The sequence below is a fragment of the Anser anser genome (assembly GCF_964211835.1).
Source record: "Anser anser genome assembly, chromosome: 3".
Lineage (NCBI taxonomy): Eukaryota > Metazoa > Chordata > Aves > Anseriformes > Anatidae > Anser > Anser anser.
Window position 1 is genome coordinate 3,993,980 of NC_139722.1, and position 23,696 is coordinate 4,017,675.

Sequence of the window (23,696 nt, forward strand, 5' to 3'; positions counted from 1 at the left end):
TAGTTCAGGTCTTTTTGACATGTGAGATCCAGTAAACCTCCCCTGCTGCTTTTTTTGCAGTTAGAGGTTTGAACCACCCCATCCTTGTATTAAAAATGAAACATCTTTCTTTTCTATGAGCTGGCAGATGTGCTTTCATAGGGATGATGATATCCACGGCTTTATGATTTCTTTTGCAGGTGTCTCCGTGCACATCTCCTCCCACCATCTCCACAAGCTTCTGCAAGACAACGCTGATAACTCTACAGCCCCATATTTCAAAGCCAGTGACTTTGTTGTGACCAAAGACTCAAACTCCTGTTATGAAAGCATTTGGACACTCACTTGGAAAAGAAAAACTGGGGACTTGCCCAATGTTATCAGTGTACAGTAATTTCTTTTACTGACGTCCACTTTGAACCCCATTCAATGTCTTTGGTCTTGGCTGATTCATTCTCTTGGTGTTTGTTTTTACGTGAGCACCTGTGGTAGCTTAAGCAACAGCAGCTTAACTCCGGATTAGATGATTAAAAAACCAATTGTAGTAACAGGAAGAAAAATTGGCTTTTCAAAATGAGGAGGCAAGAAAGCAATTTCCGTGTTTTGTTGCAGTTCTGCACAATAAGGAATGCTATACAGAAATGAAAACTATTATAATCACAATAATATTTCAGTACCATATCTGAAGCTTAGTACAGGTTGTGGTATCATTTCCAGAAAGGTCTTTTTCTTTTTCTTTTTCTTTTTTTTTTCTGGGAACTTTTCTGTTCATATTGGGTTCATAGCTCATTCTCGTAAGTCTCAAATGAAGATCTAGTTCATGTTCTCCCATCCCAAGATTTATCATGTTTTACTTTTTCTTCAGGTAGAATGGTCTGTTTTAAATAAAGACTCAAACTAAGCTTCCTCTTCCTCCCAGAAGAAACCCTATTTCTTTTTATATCCATCTTCTACAAATGTTAAATTATCTTCAAAGAAGCAATGAGGTTCTGTACTCAAGACTTTGGCCTGGTGGAAGACAAGAAAAAGCTTGAGATGTATGTAGTACAGGCCCTTGTTTCACCCAAAGTCACATCTTTGGGAAGCAGATGTTAAAATACATTTCCATGCCAAATTTCAAATGATTTTACTGAGTATTAGAAGTTTATTTGCAAATCTGGCTCCTGCTTCTCTTTACCTCCTGTTTCTAGCCTGCAAGGTGGGGATGGGAACAGGGAGGTGTTGTGAGGACTTGGGTAGTGAAAACTCAAACCTGGAGATAGGAGTCAAGCTTGAGAATAGGTTTCTAGGAGTTATTTGCTATAGTGGCTCTGAACGAACTCTGGGGGAATGGTTTTAAACTCAAATCACAGGATGGAAAAGAGTGATAAACTGGTTTTTTTTTGTTTTTTTTTTTTTTTGGCCAGGTCTCTGCTGAAAACCTCGCTGGTCTGAAGCCAACTATTTCTAGTCGTGTAATTTATGATGGAGGTGTGTTTATTGGGCCGATTTTTGGGGACATGCTTGCCACTTTCAATAACAAAACACAGGTGAGTTAATGTGCTGTCACACTTCTACTGATTCATGTAAGTCCTGTAGATCCAGGAGTCTAACTGGTATTCAGTTGCCCACTTCTGCTGCTAAATGCTTTCAGAAATCTGTTCTGTGCTTTGCCATAAACCAGTCAGATCTGTGCAGAACTGTAAAATGTGATACCAGTCTGCAGGCTGGCGATGTCCATTGGTCTTTGTGGATCTCAATTCTCCGTGTGTGAAAGAAACAAGGAAGGCTCCCTGGCTGAACAAGTTTGCTGGGCAGACAAATGTTGCAGACCAGTGTGTCCTGCTGACTTTGCCTCCAGCAAAGTCTGTGGGGTGCTGTACTGATAACAGTGCAATGCTGGATGTGCTCAAATGCTCAAAGCCCACCTGTAGGGCTTCAGCAGCAGCTGGGGCTAGGTCATCCTGCCTTTTTTTTTTTCCCTCCTGGAGACTGCATGTTTACATTTGCAGGCACTCGTGTCTTGGGTGTCAGGATGTCCTGCCACACTCCTAATACCTGTGGGAGAGGAAAAGGAGGGCTCTCCTTTGCTTTACACTTTGCCAGTTTACTCTTCTGAGAAGGGAGTTGATGTCAGAGATCAAGGTTGCGGTCCAGCTGTTGTGTTTTAGCATGAACAATGAGGAATTAAAAATTGAGGGCTGAATGCTGAACAGATGCAATCTGGGATAAGTTATAATCAGTCTTACAAGGTGCTTTAAAACTTAATAAAGTTCTTCCCAAGATGAGGTGGAAATAACTGGGGTATGGCAAGTAGGGTCTTTGAGCAACTAGAAGAGGAGTGGGGAGGAGTTGTGGGTCCCAGAGAGACGGGAGATAACATCCTGCAGACACTGAGAAAGGCTGGGGATACAGCTTCCAAAACTGTGCTCTGCTTTGCCTAAGATGAGTCCTAGCAAGCTTTGTAATGAAATTTGTAATGAGGCTTCAGCAGGATAAATTGCTGTCTGATGATGATGTGTGCTGGTGCAGTCAGGCTGTTTTCTGTAGCTGAAGCAATGAGGCATTGCTGGGCTGTCTGCCAGGCAGATGTGGCTTTGGAAAACACCTCCTTCACTGCTTTAGGGGTAACCTTTCTCTCCATCTCCAGGTCGTGGTGGTGGTGAATGATGTCCCTGCAAACTGTTCTGGTTTGTGCTCTTACCAGTTCATCCAGGAAATGACACCCCTAGTCAGTGATGTGGAGTATTCATCAGGTAACGGGTTTGTGTCTGCACAAAGTGGGAGGAACGTGACTGTGAAAAAGGTCTGTCGATGGTTGATGACTGTGTGTATTCTTTTAGAAACCTGTGATTTTAGGGAAACTACATTTTATAAAGACCTGTTTGGGTCTTAAAGTGTGTAGTGCAAACATGGTTTTACACAGGCAAGAGGATGGTAGAGGCATAAAGTTGAGAGAAATAGTGGTAGGCTTGGTGCTTAACAGAGCAAAAGGTGGTTTGGTTCAAGTTATTTTTAACTAAAAGTTAAGAAAAAGGTAGTTGCTGGGCAGGAACAGGCAGAAATAGGCATTATGGGGGTCAATGAGAAGATCATCAGTGTTGTATTTTCCAGGATGTCCTGATGAGGATGGTAAAAACTTTTAACTGTTGTTTGAAAGTAAATGTTGTGCATCGATACTCAAAAATTCATGAGTCATTTTTTTGATTATATTCCTTCAGATGATGGATCCCAGGCCACAGTAGTTATCAGGGGTGTTGGCTTCACTGAGCAGAACACAGCCCTGCAGGTAGAGGTGAACAACACAACCTGCCACATCATAACTTTGAATCAAACCAAAGTTGTCTGCAAGATGGAGAGGCTGCCAGTTGGAGTCTACCAGGTGACATTGCTAGTGAGACCTTATGGCTTCGCACTCAATGCCAGCACAGGAGAAGGCATCTTCCTCAGACTTGAGCCCAAGCTGGTAGCTATTGAACCTCCTAGAACTTCAGAAATTGGTATGTCTGTATTCCAGAAAGTTTTTTCCCTAGGGCTCTGGGACCAGAGTACTATTACAGCTCTGTCATCTGTCCTGTGTCTAACACAAATTTAAGGACTTCAGCTGAAAGTTCCTGCAAGGTGCCTAGCCAGCTGTAGCTAAGCCAAGCTAAATGCAATAAAAATGGAGCCTTTCTGTTTTTGGGAAAGGAAAGGACTCTCCCCAGCACAGTGAGGAATGTGGAGAAAACTCATGACACACATGCACTGTGCAGTAAGGACCAGTGCTCTTGGAACGTGACTTATTTTCAAGCAGCTAGGAGTGTACCTAGAAATGACATAACTCAGTTCTGCTTTGACCATAGAAGTTTTTGGTTTTTGCAAACCTCCTAGTTCTATTAGAGAAGTGCTTGGAGTTCACATTAACAAACATCACTGAGAGCAGGAGTATTGGCCTAGGTGCAGCACCATGCTAGCGCAGCAATGTGGCTCAGAGTTGAATCATGTTGTTTGTGGCCTGCTTGGAGTGGTTGGAAAGAGGGAACTACAATCTGTGAACCTGTGTGGATGAGCCATGGGGTGGACTTGGAGGAACGTATGAGTTCCTAAGCTGAAAATCAAGACATTACAATCCTCTTCTCTTCTTGTTGGGGTGTATGGAAAGAAAGCTATCCTTCTTTCCTATTTTTTCCCTAATGAAAGTCACATGCTGCATAAGGTTGAGATTCATTCTAATTCATATGAAGAAAAAAAAATGGGAAAAAAACAATGACAAGTTTTAGTGCTTGGGTCTTGCTTCTCATTTTGTTCCCTGACAATCCAGCTCTTTTCCCAATTACAGTGATCTGTCACTCATTAAAAAGAAAGCAAGTATAATGCTATCTTACACTACATATGCCTTGAACATTTATAATTGGAAAGAATTACAGCTTCCATCTGTGTTTTTAATTTCTTCCATTTAAAATACCTCTCTTCAATCTTATCGTAAAGTGCACATATGCAGTATTTCATTGCATATGGGTATGTGTAGATATCAAAACTTAAGAGCATTAGTCTTTACACAACATGCATGAATTTTGTACTCTAAATCTGAGGCTCCTTATCTGACTATTATCACATAAGCCGAGTGTATTCAGTTTTGAGTTCTTCCTTGTTTCTGGTCCTGCAAACTTAATGGTACAGGGCAGGAGGCTAGAAGCAGCTTGTACTTTGCTGCATCAGGTCATTCTTGTCAAAATATCACTGGTCTCAGAGGTGCCATGCTGGGAGTTCACCATGACCTAACCTTCTGTAAGCGTGGGATGCTTTTCCAAAGATACTCCTGTGCTCCCACAAACAGAATGAGCTTTCTGTTAGCGTACCTGATTGCTGTTTGCCCAGTTTTGCTGCCAGTTAGAGGAATTCTGGATGATAGTTCTAGACTTCTCTGGTGGTTTTGAGAATTAGGAGGAAGTTATATTTTGAGGAAAACATACCAAGAAATCTGCCACTAATATTATAGTCTTTTCTATAGAAGTTTATTTATATCATACATGAAAAGCATCATAAAAGCTCAGTAGTTATAATAGGGCCCTGATAGCACATGCACATTATTGCGCGACTGTGATAATGAAATCCCTGTCTGAGCAGCCTGTCTGTCCTGCCATAGTGCTAAAACTCTGCATTACTGAAGCGAGAATGTCCTTGGCACTCTACCTAGAGCAAACAGCTGTAAGTTTTGAGGAATGCTTCTTACTTTTTAATTTTTTTTTTCTTCTGAACCACATCAAAGGACTAAGTCCAGGTTAGAATTGCCATTCATGTCTGTTACTTTTCTCTTTTCTATTCCTCTTTGAAATGTTCTGCTCGCTTGAAAAAGCAGAGGGGCCGCCTTGGCTATTTGCTGGAATTGGCCACTGCAGAAAGACCAAGTGCAAGCCTAACTTGTGCTGGGTGTGATCTTGCATGTGACTGAAGATGCTTAGCTCTGGCTGGCACAAATGAGAACCGAGGTTGCTCAGCGCTTCGCAGAATTGAGCCCCCTGACTTTGCTCACAACTCTGCTAAGACTCAAGCCCTGCCAAGTCCCCTGTCTAACCTAAGTTTCCCAGACACATGCTACAGGCTTTTTTGACAGCGGGGTGCTTGGCAGCTATTTGAACTGTGAAAGCACCTGCTGTGTTAAGCTCATTTTTCATTCTTAGTGCTTCTTCCTTCCTTCCTTATTTCATTCTTGAGCTGGGGATCTTTCTAAGGGGGAGATCACAGACCAGACCTTGCTGGCTTAAATAAGTATGTCATTAAAAAATAAACTGAGAAACAAACCCAGTCCTCTGGTATCATGGACAAGAATTCGAATTGGATTTGAAAACAAGAAGGATCTTGGGTGAAAGAGGAAGCCATAGCAAAGTGGAAGTGGATCATCATCAGATCAGGCAGTAGACAGTACTCCCTTTTGCAGTCTGCTATTAATAAAAAGAATCTTTTGCATGTCAGAAAGACCATTCCACATCTTTGATGTAACGGAATAATTGGTTTTGTAGGAGGACTGAGAGTGGCTCTCAGGGGGACTGGTCTGGAAGGGGTAAACCTGGTGTTGTTCAGATCTCAGCCTTGCCCAATTTTGGAGGATACCAGAAACTCAACAAGAATTGAATGTAAAATTCCCTCTCGGGTAAGAAACCACATATTTTTGGCTCCAGTCAGCTGTATGGGGAGAGCTTACAGGCCTTTCTATGTTGTCCTGGCCTGAGCTACACTGGTGGAAGGGCAAATGGTAGTCTATCGGCCAAGTCTAGGCTATGGGATAGTTTAACCTGGACTCCACCTACAGTCTAAATTCCCGTTTAGACCAGCCTAATTAACAACAGATTGCTAGATTTATGAAAATCATTGTAACAGTCGACAAACCCAACAGATTACGTGATCTCTAGCTAAACCTCACGCAAACAAAACTGGGGCTTTTAACTCCAGAAAAATTGCATGTCTCCCCTTTCAGCTTAGTGTCTGCCAGCAGATTAAACATGCCTGGGAGAATTGCTCTTACTCATGTTGCTGAACCCTCTACAGCTCCAAGTCGTCCTGTTTACATCTGGACTTCCCCTGGACTGTATCTGTGTGTCATGCAAAAACATGCCTAAGGATTTTTAGCAGCAGTGCTCATTGATGCAGGGCAAAATTATATGTAACAGTCTAAGTGTAGAGATGTAACAGTCTATGCCCATGACTTCCACTATTGCAGATATAGCAAATGAAAATCTGCGTAGTCTGTGATTGTTTCGAGATTTATAATTCTCTATAGATGTGCCTTTAGAGACAACATAAGTACACACGTCTGAGTAGAGTCTAACGTATATGCAAACTTGGCAGTGCCATGTGCCTGACTTATTAAGTGTAGGAGATGCATGAATACATGAATATAAGAAATAACTATTTTTCTTCTATTGGTGCGCTCTTATCCTTGATGTTTTCTTTGCTTCTGTTTCCAGGGGGCAGAAGATGCTGCCGTCCATGTTACACTAGTTTCTGGGTACCAATCAACAACAGTCACCAACTTGTTCCAGTATGACCCTTCCTTAAACCCTACCGTTGTATCACTGAGCAGGAACAGAAGTGGCATAGCAGGTGAAAAGTGCTTAAGTGCAAGCGGACGCGTATGGGACATCATCTGCAGAACTCTTGTTGTTTCTGAAGGTGGTGGGACAGAAGGAATTGAGGTCCATGTGGTTTGGTGATGTGATGCTGTTTTGTTGTTTTCTTTTATCTTATAGCCCTCGTGCCCCCTGCAGGTTCTGATCACGCCTGGTTTCTTTATGTTCTTTTTTCTCTATCTTACATAAGATAATGAGTTGCTTGCCTTAGCCCACTATGGATTATGTCCACAGAGTGTCGAGTACAGTATGCTGTTCCTTTTGAGTTATATTTCTCTAACTTTGGTCTGAAACAATCCCACCCGCTCATTTTTGGTAGCAGGTTCAGTGGCAGGAGAAACGAGCTTTGGAGAATGCACTTCTCCAGGGTCCCAAAGGGTGGGCTGTAGTCAGAAGGTGACGTGCATTTTGGATTGCTGAAAGCAAAAGAGAGGCAGTGCTCATTTTGGTAGTTACTGTTTCCAAGCCAGTTTCCTTCTATTCGACCTGGCGAACCATTACTTTTGCATATGAACTTCACAGGCTTTGCAGGGGCAAAATCCTGAGTAAATGCCATGGAGTATTTAGCATTTCTGTCCTTTGAAAAGCTTTATTTAGGGTTGTGATTCACATCGTGATTTCTATGTCCCCCATCCCCCTTTTTCCAAGGATACACTCCAATTTTTTTTCTCTCTTCTTCCAACCCCTCCAGTACACATCTTAACAAAGCTCCCCCCAGCTCAGTGATGTGGCCAGACTTAGTGGGGATGTGAGGGGGGAGATGACTGTGCTGGTGATAAAGCGGGCTTGTTGCTGCACAACTAGTATTTCCATTCCTTTCCCCAATGCCCTTGTTATTTCCTATTACTCCAGAATGCATAAATAAGAGAAAACGTCCTTTATCATCTGAATATTATTCAGGTACGATAGCACCAAGGGGAGATTTTTCTAGCTGCGGGCAGCCCAGGTGCAGGAAATTCCTCTATGTTATACTGTCTCCTGAATGGTGGTTCTATTCAGAACCTCCATGGCTTCAGCTTTTAATATAGTTTTTTCCTCCTATGTAATAAAAAGAATAAATAAATTACACCAATGCCTTCCAGGCATCTAGGATTAAGCTGACAATTGACCAAGAGTCCAAAGAGTTCATGTTATTAATATATTCAGCTTCACAGGCTTTCAAATTTTTATTTGACTCTGTGCGTGCTGAATTGAAATCTGTTGGTTTCCAGGTCTGCTTAGAGGAGCTGGGAGCTGAGGGGAGCTTTGTACAGACTCTGCTGCTTCGTGGAAAGGAGAAGTTTCTCAGAGGCTGCAGGGCTCATGCCAGCTTTGGGGGCTGTGTTAGACCCAAATGACCCTGGCCTCTGTTTGGCAGACAAAATTGCTACTTGGGTATGAGTCTCTATTAAGGATGAGTTAACCCATAAAAATTCACTTTGCTTAAGACAAGGTGAGAGCATAAAACAGCTATAAATCTAAGAGAATTGATATAGAGATGTCTTCACTCCCCATGAGTGTAAAGAAAGTGTGAAGAAAGGTTTGAGCTAATTCTAGTTGAAATAGTTTCAGTTACTTATTTGGTCATATTGTCCTTTCAATATTCAAAGCTGCAGCAAAAGCACAGAAATTGTTGCTTCTAGAAACAGCCCAGTTCTCCATGCTGTGCTTTACACACTGAGCTAAGCCAGATAAAAACAACACAGCTGCTGCTCATCCTGTTTGATCTCTACTTTTTTTTTTTTTTTGCTTTACCCTGCCCCTTTCCCAGGTGATTGGTTGGGTGCCAGGTAGGCCTAATGGTATATAAGCCACAGGTGTCCCACCAGAGAGCTCTTACTGCCTGTGCTGCTCTTTGGGGGTAAGCGTTTTGTTTTTCCTTCAGCCAGTTGCATGGTTCTTTAGGTGGGTCAGAGTGTATGGGCTGATGTGTTTTGAAGTTGAGAGAGGTAAGCATGTCTTTTTCAGGTAACAACTAGTAGGATCTTCTAGAGTAAAGCAAGCTATATAGTAGTAGGTACCTTTACTGCATGCAGCTCTTCTTCAGGTGAGTAATTTTTTACAGCATGCTTATGTATAGGAAGATGATGTTACTTTGCGTGTTTGCTTTGTGATTCTAGGTCTCTTAGGATTTGTGCAAAATTATGAGGCTTACTGTGAATGTGACCTTATGTCTTTACCTGTATGTCAAATATTATCAAAGTTACAATCCTGGTGTTAAAGTGATGGAGCAGGGTTTAAGGGAAGGATATCACCCAAGTTGCCTGTGCCAGTGAGTATCTGAATACAGCAGAAGTAGGCACGTAAGGTGTAGCCTTTTTCAGGGTTAGGGACAGTTTCTTATATTTCTGGAGCTTTCTTCTGCTGTTCTGCTGGCTGTAGAGTCTTTAGACCTTGTAGCCTTCTAGATTTTAAGTCCTTGGAATTCCCTTAATAGAAGGATATTTAACAGAGGTTGTCGGCTAACTTGTTGTTGGGATGTGGTGGGGTACGCTTCTGGTTTTGGGTTATATTTTAATCTCTAGATATATCAAGCCATTTGTGTAACTCTCCAGAGGATTCACAAAGAGCTTCAGTATGCACCGCAAGGGGCTTGACCACATAGGCGTGGTGTTATCAAGAGACTGAGCAGGGTCACCTTTTCCATCTGTGAAGGATAAGTCTGTGATTACCCCTGCTGGGGCTGCTCCGCATTCAAATCCTGTTGGCATTTGTGGACCTGAGGTTTTTTTTTTTTTGTTTTTTTTTTTTTTTTTTCTGGCTCTGGTCTCTGTGCTTGAGTCCTTCTTCTGCAAGGAGCTGTACTGTTTGTGTGTCCATCACGGGTATGACCTTCTCTTTTTGTTCCTGCAGGAAGAGAATAAAAAAAAATATTTTACCCCAAGCACTGCTACAGGCTGGGAGATGAGTGGTTAGAAAGTTGCCTGGCAGAGAAGGACCTGGCAATATCGGTTGATAGTCAGCTGAATATGAGCCCACAGTGTGCTTAGGTGGCCAAGAAAGCCAACAGCATCCTGGCTTGTATAAGAAGCAGTGTGGCCAGCAGGTCTATGGAAGTGATTGTGCCCCTGTACTCGGCTCTGGTGAGCCACACCTCGAGTGCTGTGTTCAGTTTTGGGCCCCTCGCTACAGGAAGGACATGGAGGTGCTCGAGTGAGCCCAGAGAAGGGCAAAGAAGCTGGTGAGGGGTCTGGAGAACAAGTCTTACGAGGAGCGGCTGAGGGAGCTGGGATTGTTCAGCCAGGAAAAGAGGAGGCTCAGGGGTGATCTTATCACACTCCACGGGTACCTTAAAGGAGGCTGTAGAGAGGTGGGGGTTGGTCTGTTCTCCTACGTGCCTGGTGACAGGACGAGGGGGAATGGGCTAAAGTTGTGCCAGGGGAGGTTTAGGTTGGATGTTAGGAAGAACTTCTTTACTGAAAGGGTTGTTAGGCATTGGAATGGGCTGCCCAGGGAAGTGGTTGAGTCACCACCCCTGGAGGTCTTGAAAAGCCGTTTAGATGTAGAGCTTAGGGATATGGTTTAGTGGAGGACTGGTTAGTGTTAGGTCAGAGGATGGACTCGGTGATCTTGGAGGTCTCTTCCAACCTAGATGATTCTGTGATGAAATGAGGAAGAGGAATGCACAAAAATGGAGCTGTTCTGGCTCAGCTGGTCCTCAGTAGTTATTCTGGATCAATGCTGTGGGTAAACAAGTGTGTCAGGCTGGGCAGCATCTGTACGTGGTAAAGGGCTGTGAATACCTTTTGCCTGATGAATTTAGGAAAGGGATTTATAGTGTAGTGTAGTTGTCTGACAGTAGGGAGTTGGACTGGAAGACTCCTGGCCCTGTGTGTTCCTGCTGCTGAGCAACTGAACCCACATCCTTCAGAGCTGACTGGGATGAGATTTACCTCCTAAACACATCTATGCCTGCATTTGTTATGTGGTCTGTAAAGAGATATTAGCAGTTTTGTGGTGGGATTCGCCAGAGCTATTTTGGATATCTTCCACAGAATAAGATGAATCACTCCATAAAGACTCTGTTTCTCCTCCTTGAATGCAGATAGCTATCTCAGAGCCTTTATTTGCACTGAAGCATACCAGCCTACATTTTTAAGCTATTTCAGTAGGAATTTAAGTTATGAAATTCCCTCCCCCACAGCCCTTGTCCTTTTCTATTACTACAGAATACACAAGTAAGGGAAAGTACTGTCTCATCTGAATATAATTTAACTCACAACTGAGCTTAAATAGGAGAGAGTGACCCGTTTCCTGAAAACAAGGTGCTTTGGAGTATTCATGAGCATCTGACTTTAGGCACTCAAGGAAATTTTCATTTAGCTGTGGGAGGCTCCTTTAAAGTTTAAATACCTCCAAAATTAGCACTGGAAAGTGTGGTGTGGATCATTGTCGGGGATTTAGGAGAAATCCCTCACTCAGCTCCAGTTCACAAGCTTTAGAAAGTCTGGATTTGACTCTTAAGTAGCTGGGGATATTTAGGATAGACATTTATGTTAAGGAGATATAGATCTTACCCTAAATATCTATTAGAAGACTGAGAGTAGTAGCTCTAGATGAGCATAGCCAAGTTCACAGTACTAATGTCTCAAGACAACCTTGGTGGCTGATGATCTTATCAGGGAAGCCAAGGGATGAATAGGACACAGAAACACTGCAGTCTCCTAGATGTTAGTTTTGAGTGATGGACAAGGCTGGACCTGTTTCGGGATGATGAGTCTCCACGCTCACCCTCAGGCGATGCTTACAAGTGCTAAAATAACTTGCAAGAAAAAATGAAATGGTTTCATCAGTTCTCCTCTCCAGGGGGTCAGGAGCTTCAGATTGGAATATCCTCGTTCACCAGCTACCGAGGGGCAGATGTCAAGGTCCAAATTGGGCACTCCTGGGCACATATCCAAGCACAGACGGACCACGGTGTTAACGTGACCCTTCCAGCCTTGGCTGCGGGATGGTACAATGTTTCTGTCATCATCAACGGTGTTGCTGTCGCATCAAACGGGTAGTGTGAATTTGTGCACTTAAGATATAAATTTCCTTCTCTATCCTATTTGGTATTTTAGGGTTAATCTGAAAATAAAGGTGTTTTCAAAAATCCTGTACCTAGCGGTGAAATCTGCTGTATAGTATAAAATTATGAATAATTATCAAGGCACTTATTGATCTGTGGAACCCAAGTCAGCAAACTGCTAATGCCAGTCAATTAACTCCCCTTAGCTCAGTAAGAGGCAGGAGAGAAACATTTTAGAAAAAACAGTTGATTTGATGAAAAATGCATATTCAGGCAATCAAAGGTATTCAGAAATTCAGGTGAAATGTAGATACATCCTGCCGTAGGAAAATAGCAGAAGAAAAGAAGCACTTTTTTCATGAGAATAAACAAAAGCTAGTTTGGAAAAAAAAAAAAGTTTGGAGAATTTTCAAATGATTCTATTTCTATATTTTAAGGTGACTCTGAGTATTTTCCTAGGTAAATGCAGTATAAATGAATTAAAATGCAGGGGAAAACTCACCTGGAAGTGAGATCAACAATGCATTCTCAAGCAGTACAGTTTTGCTTCTGAGCTATGCAGCTCTTACCCGTGACAATTGCTAGGAATGATCCTGAAACAATGGGATTAGGGGGAAGGGGCTGCATGTGTTGCTCAAAAACCACCCTAAGCTGCTTGTTGCACCAATGCACTTCACAAGTAGGGAGCCTGTGGTCAGAGGGATGATGCACAGGGCTTCATCCCATCTTATACTGGAGTCTGTTAGCAGCACCATCACTTTGTCTCCAGGAATAGAGACTGGAGGGAGATGGGTCATCTCAGAAGGCAACCCTGATCTCTGGTGGGCTGGACTGCAGGCTTGGGAACGTTTGCTGCTGTACTGTGTCTTTTCAGGGCAGGGATTGTTTTTGAAAGGAGGGTGATGAGGAGGAAAAATAGATGCAAGTGGGACAGAAGCAGGACTACACCCCTGTCTGAGTGGGCTTTGGGAGGTTATGCCTGGTTTTCCTCTTGCTGCAGTTATCTCCACTACTTATTTCCCATGGGGGGAATAAACAAGGGGAGGCAGCTGGGATCTCCTGTCTGTTGGCATGGCTACACTGGGATCTGTTTAGCAGAAACCCCTCGCTCTTGTTTCTTCATTTAGGCAATTCACTTGTGCTGCACGGGCTGCACTTGGCCCACAGGCTGCCAACAGACAAGGTTCCTGACAGACATAGCTCAAATCTCCTGGAAAACTGGGTGGCCTTGTTGCTGTGGTTCCTTGGGACACAAAGAAAAGGGAAAGTGCCAGGTGGGCATTTGGCCCTCTAATCTTGAGGAATTTGCAAGAAAGAATAGCATTGCAGCAGGAGAGGAAAACAGAAACAATTCCCCCCAAACAAATCCAAACCTTCTGTGTTGCTTGTTTTGCAGGGCCGAGCTGTTAATCCACTACGTCTCGGAGATCTTCAGCATCGAGCCGTGCTGCGGCTCCTTTCTGGGTAAGCAGCGGCAGTACATCTGCAGCCACTTATGGAGGTCAAAGGGATCAAGGGCACAGTTTCCCTCCAGGACTGGAAAGGGCATCCCGTTTCACATCAGTTTAAGTGAGGGTGTTTTAAATCTGTGACTCTTCATTATGCAGACTCCAACTGGCAGACGGCAGCAGCCTGGAAACGTGGGATCGTAGTGAGCATCCCTCAATCTGGTCGGCTGGCTCGGGGGAACCTGTGCTTCGAATGTGATTTCCCCAAGTCTGTGCTCATGTATCTTTGCATGTTCCCTTTGGGAAAAGAAAGTACGCCCACACCTGACTCATCCGTGCTGTATCTTTCAGTCATTATGCCTCCAAATTTCATGGCTTTCTGTGTGGAAATGAACTGGTAGGCAGGGTAGAATCGTGGTTTCAAGCAAACACTTTTTTCAGTTAATCCCAGACGGAGCATTTAGTTTTTTTAACTCAAAAAGACGAACAAAAACCCCACAACAACAAACAAAAACACACAAACAAACCTTTTTCAGTGTTAATTTTAATCAAAAATACTTATTAATCCCATTCCAGTCTTTTAAACATGGGAAACCATTCACCTGTGTTTCAGAGCAAAGCATTACTGAATTAAAAAACAAAAATTTCACTTTAAATCTTAAAACACGGATTTGAGGTAGTTTATTTTGTCATGTGGTTGGAGGGGGAGGCGAGTTGAATCCATTTAGTGAATATTACATGAACCCTTTGAAAACAAATTCCTGCGATGTAACTGCAGGTTCTCCACACATTCCTTTCCCAGCCTCACAACTCACCTAAAGATACAAAACTCAGGCTCTGTGGTACATGATTAGTTCAGTAGTTTGTGACATGCTCAAGCCTTTAAAGACGAGAGCTTAGAAAGCAAAGGTTATCACTTTTGAAGAATTATCTATGTTAAGAAAAAAAAATATTGCACCCTTCTTTTATTTTTAGGGGTAAATTGGAAGTTAAATAACCGATTAACTCTTGGCTGTAGTTTTGTGAAGGGCTTAAGCCGATTTAGGATCTCATTGGTACAAAAAGCACCTCTCCTCACCTCTTATCTCTTATTGTTTGCTGTCTGTACCACCTGTGTGGCCTTCTGAATTCTGAATTTGAGCTCACTGAAACTGAACCCCATTATAAAACAAGTTATTTTTCAGCCAGGCCATGGGAAAAAGAAGGGCATGGGCTTAATTTATAAAGAGGGTTAAGCGAGGCAGGGCACTGGAAAGCAAACTAAAGGAAGATGGACAGATGCTTCAGCAGGCTTGAAGTGAGGCACCTATGGGCTTGGAAGCATGGAATTGGGAATGCTGAGGGTTTTGCAACTTTTTCATTATCACCTTCTAAAATCCAGACTGCTGCTGGTGTGGGGGACCTGCTCTTCTCTTCCCTTACCTGTTCTCCCCATCTTAAATGGTGCTGACTGGGAGCACGTAGGTAGGAGATGTCTTTAAGCTGTAAGTGTTCATTATTGTGTCAGCTCCTCTGGCCACCTCCTCAAGGGCAAGTGGCCATCTGCGTGTGGCAAATCTGGAATCTGGCCCTCTGTGTGAGGCACTGGGTGGAACTGAAGATTGAAGGACAGTCTGTGGTTCTGGCCTGTTTGTTTTTAATAATAATAATAACCACATCTTTTCTTTTCCCTGTATGCAAAAGGACCAAGCTATTTTTACTAGCCACACAGTTGTGTCTCTAAAAAGTCTCGTTCCCTGAAGAGCTGAGTCTCTGTTCAGTCTCAGGGGTCCTCTCACCACTGCTTCCTTCCATTCTGTGGTTGCTTTCTACATTTTTTTTGCTGCCATGATGGTCCCTGGCTATCTTACAACATCGGCCTCTTGTCTACATAGGACTATGCTGATACTTGACTGCTGTTGTCAGTAGCTGTCTTGTTCAAAAAAAAGGACTTAATTCTTTTTTCCGTTTGGCCTGGATAAGACAGCTATGCTTATCAGCTTTATCATGGTTTGTGAATGTTCAAAGATGGCCATTGATTCCTTTCCCACACATAATGTCCTTCTGTCTTTTGTGGTGTGTTTTTCTCCCAAGGTGGAACGCTGCTCACGATCTCTGGGGTTGGCTTTAGCCAAAATCAGTCCCTGGTTTCCGTTTCAATGAACAGGCAAACCTGCCTGGTTACCCGCTTGGAAGAAGAGACCATTTGGTGCCTGACCCCACCAGCTGCTGATTTGCTTAGTGAAGATTCTCAAGACATCTCTGTCAGAGTAAATGTACTCATTAGCAGTAGCTCACTTCAGCATGTTCCTGTTGCAAAAAACATCACCACCTTTAATTACCAAAGAGCTTTGACACCTCTGATTACCAGCGTTGAAACAGAAATCTCAGCCAGCATCCTGCTCTTGAGCATCCAGGGGATAAACATCACTGGGTCCGTGGCCAAGCTTGGAGACAGTGAATGTGAGCTTGAGTTTCAGCATGGCAATGAGTCTGCATTGTTTTATGAGTGCTCTTTACCACTGGACAACCTGGAACCTGAGACTTACCCTGTGCGTGTTATCCAGAGACAGCTCGGATACGCTCGTGTGACAGCAAGGCTGCAGACCCTCACAATAACTCCATGGATAACCTCCATATTCCCATCACAAGGGTCAATCTGTGGTGGAATGCTGCTTACTATAGCTGGTGCTGCTTTAAAATCCAAGAGGAACATGGTACGGGTCAGCCTGGATGGTAATTATTCCTGTGAGATCCAGAGCTCTGATAACGATGCCATTCATTGCATTGTCCTTCCAGGGGCACCACTTTTGCCTTACCAGCAGTTGGCTGAGGCTTCTTGGGCTCTTAATGTCACAGTGACTGTCAATGGGATCAGCAGTGTCTGCCCTGGGGACTGTACGCTCCACCTTCACGAGCAGTCAACCCCCGTCGTGGATCTGGTGGCCTGGGAGACCAACGGGACATTCACCTACGTGATGATCACAGGGCAGAGGTTGGCATGGCCAAGTGACAGCCCTGTGGTGCACGTGAATAACCAGGCTGTCTGTGAGGTAACTTTCTGGAACGAGACCAGCATCAAGTGCCAGATTGACTGCGTTGCCCCAGGGCAGCATGAAGTTTCCATATCCAACAGGATAAATGGGCAAGCCTGCTTCAGGAGGGCATCTGGTGTTGTCACCATCACACCCCAGGTGCACCGGTTTTACCCTCAAAACTTCAGCACCAACGGTGGAGGCCTGCTCACGTTAGCAGGCTCAGAACTGAGAGGAAAGAACACGACTTCTGTTCTCATTGACTATCACCCGTGCCTCATTCTCAATGTCACCTGTGTAGCTATCCAATGCACGGTGCCTCCGGGCCATGGCACTAGGGCTGTGAGGCTAACAGTAGATGGCACCTCCTATGGCATTGGAAGCATAAGCTACAGCGAGGAGTTTACACCAGCTTTCCTTTCGCTTGTTGCCACTGGCCTCCTTTTGACGATGAACGTATCCCACGTCACAGAGATGGACACCACCCATGTATATGTTGGAAACTCTGCTTGTGGTGGTGTCATCATCACTCGCTCCGCTTTGCAGTGCTCAGCTCCTCCGCTCCCTGCTGGAGAGTATCCTGTGCTGGGCCTGGATGTCCCCAGGGGCTGGGCTTCCTCCAACCTGACGTTCTCCTCTCAGCTGGTGGTGACAGCTGTGTATCACAACTGGGGTAAGTCATGAGGAGCTGTTGCAGCTCCTCTAAGGGGTGCAGTGTGATGGATTGTGATAATTGTTATTTTTCGTACAAAAACCAAAATTATGAGTCGAAAAAAAATAGCCCTGATGATAGCTAGCTGTTGGGCTGTGACTTAAATCCCATTTTCTGTCCTTTTCCAAGGTGGCTTGGCTGGAGGAGCAGTTCACCTGCGTGGAACTGGTTTTGACCCGGGGCAGACCTCGGTGACGATCTGCGGCACGCCTTGTGAAATGTTGGACAATGCAAAGACGACTGACCTGAGCTGCCTTGCCCCACGCTTACACGGTCAGCTAAGACACAGAACCTGGTGTTGCGCTAAAAACGTCCTTTAAAACCCCATCTTGACCCAAAAGGTGGAGTGGTCGTAATGTATCTTGTCCCAAGGGGAACAAAGAGTAGATGCAGCCCTGGAGAGAGGAGAGGAGCCAAAATAGCCTCTGCTTCTGCTTTTTGAGCTCAGCCCAAAGTCCATTGCTGCCAGGGGTGTTTTGGCATCTATGGCCGTAGGCTTTGGACTGGATCCACCTGTGGCCAGTGCTGCCACACGTGCTTTGTGGCTATATTTGAGGTGTGCAAAGTGATAGCAGTTCCCTGTGGCAGCTCTTCCCTGGGAAAACCATTTCACATAAAATGTGCATGGGGGCCTTGGGCTGGGCACCCAAGTGCCTCTCAGCTCCCATGGTTGGCTTAGTGACTTGAGCTACCGTAAATGTTTTTTTTTTTTCCCTGCATGGGAGGACAGTGTCAGCAGGGTAGGGGCTTGTTGGGAAAGGGTGAATGTCTGTAAGAGAGAATGAATACCTTAGTACGGTCAGTTCATACCTTTGGGAAGCTGGAGATGAGGATTTGAATTCCTTGAGAGCAGGATGGGATCATCCCACAGCCAAAGCATGCTCTTTATCTGGAGCAAGGCAACACTGCAGGGAATGCTGCCATGTTCTCTAGCTCTCTCAAAGAAGAGCTTGCCCCAGTTTTGGAGGAAATGCTTACAAATGGGCACACATTTGAACAAGGCATACTTCCTCCCTTCCCCATTGGCAGCACAGGATTAAGCTCCTAATGTCTTGCAAGAGGCAGTATTTCAGATTTTTAAGTCCCTGAGATATATGCCATTCCCCAAATCCCAGGGACAGGGGGACTACCTTTGGTGCTGCAGCATTGCAACACTTGGTAGCACACCACTTCAGCACCTCCATAGCTCTGGTGCTAGGAGAGCATCCAGAGACCTCCTCCAGAAATCATTGCCATTCTGTGGCCATCCAGGTGACCAGAGATCTCTCTTCCTTGGGGGGATCTGGAAGAATGGTGGTTTTGAGGGTTTCCATCAGGGTACGTTGCTAGGGTTTTGCTCAAAGATATGGAATCTCCAACCTTGCAGACAGTCAGAACACAACTAGATTAGCTGCTGAGAAATCAATCCAACGTGAAGTTTAGCATTGCTCTGAGCAGGGTTTAGGATGAGAGGCATCCAGAGGTCCCTTCCAGCCTCTGTTGTTCTGAAATTCTGAAGTTGCTCTTGTCATTTAGAATGGTTTGTTTCTCCATCTATGAGGAATACCAGGAAAAGAAAAGGGAGGCTCTCAAATCCCTTGCACTCAAAAGGAGACACGGAGAAGTTGTAAAGGGCTCAGCTTTTTCTCCTCCTCTCCTTCTCTTTCCCTCTTTCTTTTTCTTGGATCTGGGCACAGTCCACAAAACTGTTTATCATTTTTTCAAAGGCAACATGCTGGAGTGCCAACAACAACAACAAAAAAAAGCAGACCATAAAACAAGCCATTCTGGTTATTGCAGAAAGAATAGCAGAATAAAATGTAATCAAATTGATCCAAACTGCGACAACATTAATAACTGTGCTCAAAATTCACTGGGGGGTAAGGCGGCAGGGGGAGCCTGGGGAAAATATGTAAGAGGCAGGACCGCAGTGTTTTCTATTGGCACTAGATGTCAGCAGGCGAACGCTGATTGCTGCCCGCTTGCTGGTTGTGGTTTTTGGAAGAAAAGGTGCAAGGGGGGCGAAGCCCCCCTAACCAAAGGGATGCACGCACCCTGCTTTATTCCACTTACAGGACAATCCCTCTATCTCCTGCCCTGGCTTTTGCAGCCTTGCACATCTCATCAGTCGAATTGCCAAAAACGCTTCTCATGTGTATGTCAATGACGTATGTACAGGTTGACTAAGTCTGTAAAAGTTTGCTAGGCTATTTGCTCTCCCTGAGAGGTTTGAACATGGGCTGCACATCTACATGTGACATCTGTGCTGCTTTCCAGAGTTCCCCCTAATATTTAGGGGATCGCATCCCCCACAATTTAAGGCGTTAAGTGCAGTTAGTCCAGCCTCACCTCTTTCTTTACCTGCTGCTCTTTGCCTGGGGGAGTTTGCCTCTTGTAGCTTATACCTCCTTGCTGCCCTGGGACCTCAGTGCTAGCTTGTGTTGTCTCTGGCCTCTTTAAGGTGAGAGATTCATGTGGGAATCCCTAGCCAGTCTATCTGGCTTGCTTGTGTGATTAAATTCATAGGAGAAAGCTCTGCAGGTAGGGAGTGTGACTTCTTTCCCATTTTACAGGCAGTTTTCTAAGATGCAAGGAACTGCCGGTCTCAGCAGGATCCAGCCATGAGCCTGCCCCGTGGGGTCTTCCTTAGGAGTAGGGGGGTGAAGCAAGGTTTTGGTTTGACCATTGGTGAGACCTGGGCACACCAGGTACTAAAATGTGCTTGATTGAGAGCACGAGGAATGGGGATGCAAGCCCAGGCACTCTTATGAAATCACTGTCTTTAGCAAACTACAGAAAAATCAAATTGGAAGTTGATTTTAAACTTCTAAAGTTTTAAAAAATTATGACAAAATTGACAAAAGCAGAGTCCCTTCAATGAGAAACAGCAAAAAAACACCAAACTGGCCCAACGGTCTTTAAAGGTCTGGTAAAGAGATAACTGGTTTGATCCTGAAAGCTCTTCCCTTCCTTGTTTCTCACTTTGTTACTTGTGTTGCAATGCTATTGAGGAGTGCGGATAGAGGTGTGGGGGCTGTTCATCTCAGGTTAAATTTCCAGAACAAACGGCTAATGTCTGTGGGATTGAATTGTGCTCCTGTGAAAAATGGGAAGACTGGCAGGAAGCTTGAGGCAGGTGAGAAAATAACAGAATATTCCTATTAGGTGATATTGGGGTAAGTACCGTATATATATTTTGCAGTAAACCAGCATTTGAGATTGTATGTTGGACACAGCGGTGAGGGTGTAGAAGTATCTTTAAAAGGAGGTGGATTGATAGGAAGATGTATCAGTGAAATATCTGAGCGTGGTGCTCAGCTTTTTTTTTTTTTTTTTGCCTGGCTGCATCAGGATGCTTGGAATAACATGCCTGGCTTTAGGATTCTGATGTAATGGCTCTTGGGATCTCTTTTGGCAAATCCCTGATTTACTCTTGGCCAGGTTACATTGGTAAAAGTTGATATTTAGGGAAGATGATTCAGATTAAAATCTAGAAATGAAATGAGGCTGGTTTAAATGAGAGACATAGCTTGGTGGAGCTCGTTGCATGGAGCAAAAGGAGCGAGAGGAAGGAGCTTTGGATGCAGCCATGCAAATGTCCCAGGGCGATGCATCGGGGTAGGGCCACAGGGGACTATAACCAGGGAAATGGGGTTATTTGTATGAGTAAGTGCAGGAGATCTGAAGAGGGCATGCAGTGGCAATTGGAGTCTGAGTAGCAGCGAGGGTCTCTGATGGGTCCAAATGGTCCCTTCTGCCCTTCAAATCTGGAAATGAAATTAAGAAAGAGGGAAAAAAATGCATATTGATTACATGGCAAGAATGTTCTGACAGTGAGATCTATCAGGCGGTGGAATAGATGTTTGCAAAGTCACCTCTTGGGACCCGGCTGTGCAAAATGAATGTCTCGCAGGGAGCAATTCTTCATAGGCAAAGGTTGGACTTGACCTTAACAGGTCTCTCTTTTTCCTCTCCCTTCCCTTTTATTTTTACCATTATTATTTATTTATTTTTTTACCCTTTGTTTTCTCTGCTAAGCACAAGTTAATGTTATGCTCTGCGCTCCGTTTTGTGAGCGGTGGATTACTGGGGATGTGCGGTTTGGCACTGAGACTCCTTGGGCAGTTGTTCAATCAATCTGCAGCTGCCCTTGGAACTCCTGTAGGGTTTAGTCTCATCACATGTCCGGCAGTTGTTATTAAACAGTGACCCAGAACAAAGCCCTTGTGCTGAACATCCCAGGCTCCTGGCTTAAGCCAGAGCATCCCTCAAAGAGAGGGCTGGGGGGCAGCGGGTCCCTAACCCGTCACCAACATGCAGAGATTTGGCTGCCATTGTGTCTGACCTCAAAAGAGGAGCCGTGATGGGATGAATGCATTAATCTTAGTGATGGGATTGTACAACGTGTGATCAGCAGGTTCTATCTTTATAGAGTAGTTAAAGCATAAAGGAGCTTCATTCTGAGGTTCAAACACTAACCAATTAAGTAGGGAGAGGCGTCCCGGAATGGGCACGCTATATACTTTTAGGACGTGCTGTGCGTATTGCAATCTTTAGTTAATTCTTTTTTATTTTCATTTTTACTGTTGTGGCAGGAGATAATGGCAGCTTTTTACAGCCAAGGGATATTTGCATTTAATGGTTAGAGGAACGGGATGAAAACCCAAGACTTCCTCCTGACTGAGAAAAGTATTATATCTTCTGAGAATAGGGGAATACCAGAACCTCAAGGAAGGGCTGAGAAATGGACACCTCCCCACATAGAGGTGTCCCCATCAGATGGACAGAGGTGTTAGGGTGTGGAGACCAGCTCCTTCTCTCCTTCTGCCTGAGAGGGAGAAAGTGGTTCAAGGTTTGCTGCTGGGGTTAAGCAGGGTTTTCTTGGATTTTGCTTCCATTGAACTCTTTAAAACCCTTTCTATCCACATCCTTTAGCTTAGATTTGTTAAATAAATAAGTTTATTTGCCTGGTTTGAGTTAAAAATAATTTCAGCAGTTGGCAGAATGCAGGGCCCTACATTTCTATAGGCATGATGACATTGAGATGAGGGTGCTGGGGTGCTTCAGCAAGGATTTCCATGTAAAATTCCAGGGGTATCCAAATGGCAACAGGCTGTTCTGCCGAGCTCTGAGGGTTATGCAGAAAATATCGTCTGGTGACGTGCATTAACCATCTGACAGCAGCAAGGTACTGAGGAAAATATTTGGGTCTGGAGATTCTGTGGGTCACTTCCAATTTCCCAAATTTTCTGGTTAGGTTCAGCTGTTTTTCCAGTAGTAACCCAGGAAAATGCTGCCAGTTTATTTTCAGGACTGCAAAAGAAGAAAAGCAAAATCTCTTTTGATTAGCTCCCTAGCCTGTATTTTTTTTCTTCCTCAAGTGTTTAATGTGAATGCAATCTTCCTTTGTTACTGTTGTAGATGATTAGACATCGAACCTAGTTGTATGGTATCCATTACCACATCTGACTGTATTGCAGCGTTTTCTGTCACTAGTAAGGCAGTAGAAGCTGTTATACTCTATTATGGAATGGGACTAAATTCTCCTTCTCTCCACGGGAAACTTGTGGTCTTGTAGAGAAGGGGAAGGGTAGCGTCCTCACTGGTTGGATGTCCTTCAGTAGTTTTGAGGGAATCTCATCTGCATATACACTGGCTGAAAAAAAAAAACTTTCTTGTGAAGAAATTATTGTAATGAATTGGTTCTGCCACAGGTAAAAATGTTGCACAGGCAAGTTTATTGTAGTGTTTAGTCCTTTTGGTTGATATTCATTTGCCAAAACACAGGTGTGTAGTGCCATTTGAAACAAACTTGGGTGTGAGACTTCTGTGGTATCTGTAGGACAGCTCAGGTGTCTCTAGGCATAATTTCTGGACAATAAAAGCAATAATAGAGGTGCGATAGCATCATTTGGTAGGGTTCTCTGTCTGTTGTTTGTGTCTCATGTTTCTGTGTAGATCTTTGAAGCAGGGGCTGTGTTTGGTTGTGTTTGAATCGATGCCGAACAAGAGAATTGTCACTGGATTTGGGAGGGAAAAAGATCTAGCATATTGCAAAACACGTGAAGATGTTGGCAACTTTTTTCTTATTCTAAATCCAGAGAAGAAAAATACAGAAGAAATGTGGATTCTGTCTCTGAATTTCAGAACAGGTGAAATGGCAGGTTTAATATTTTTGAAAAATACCTTTAACAACAATACCTTAACATTAAACAATCATAAACTTGTCAAAAATACCTTATATTAAATCATTTGAAGCAAAAATCTTAAATCTTTTAACATAGGAAATATAGCATTTTCACATTGCTTCCATTTCAAAGCCCATTTTCAGAATTACTTAAGAGCTAAGATATTAATTGATAATGATACTTTTCCAGCAAACAAGAAACCTTTGGAACAAACTAAAATTTTAAAAAGCAAATCAGGAAAATTCTTTCTTGATGAACTCCTGTCTATTGCACTTTTGGTACTTGATGAACGCTCTTG

At 43.9% G+C, this 23,696-nt stretch overlaps 1 protein-coding gene across 6 annotated transcripts in view; it reads left to right on the forward strand.

The window, feature by feature from the left end:
* The window catches only part of PKHD1 (PKHD1 ciliary IPT domain containing fibrocystin/polyductin), a 266,267-nt gene that overhangs the window by 30,928 nt on the left and 211,643 nt on the right, over positions 1 to 23,696 (forward strand). For all 6 annotated transcript variants that reach the window (XM_083828669.1, XM_083828668.1, XM_083828667.1 and 3 more), the window contains 10 exons: positions 180 to 364; positions 1,386 to 1,508; positions 2,609 to 2,714; positions 3,180 to 3,458; positions 5,961 to 6,091; positions 6,906 to 7,041; positions 11,853 to 12,048; positions 13,454 to 13,521; positions 15,579 to 17,192; positions 17,361 to 17,504. In XM_083828669.1, coding sequence (XP_083684795.1) covers positions 180 to 364; positions 1,386 to 1,508; positions 2,609 to 2,714; positions 3,180 to 3,458; positions 5,961 to 6,091; positions 6,906 to 7,041; positions 11,853 to 12,048; positions 13,454 to 13,521; positions 15,579 to 17,192; positions 17,361 to 17,504 — 2,982 coding nt within the window. The remainder of the gene's footprint in view (positions 1 to 179; positions 365 to 1,385; positions 1,509 to 2,608; positions 2,715 to 3,179; positions 3,459 to 5,960; positions 6,092 to 6,905; positions 7,042 to 11,852; positions 12,049 to 13,453; positions 13,522 to 15,578; positions 17,193 to 17,360; positions 17,505 to 23,696) is intronic.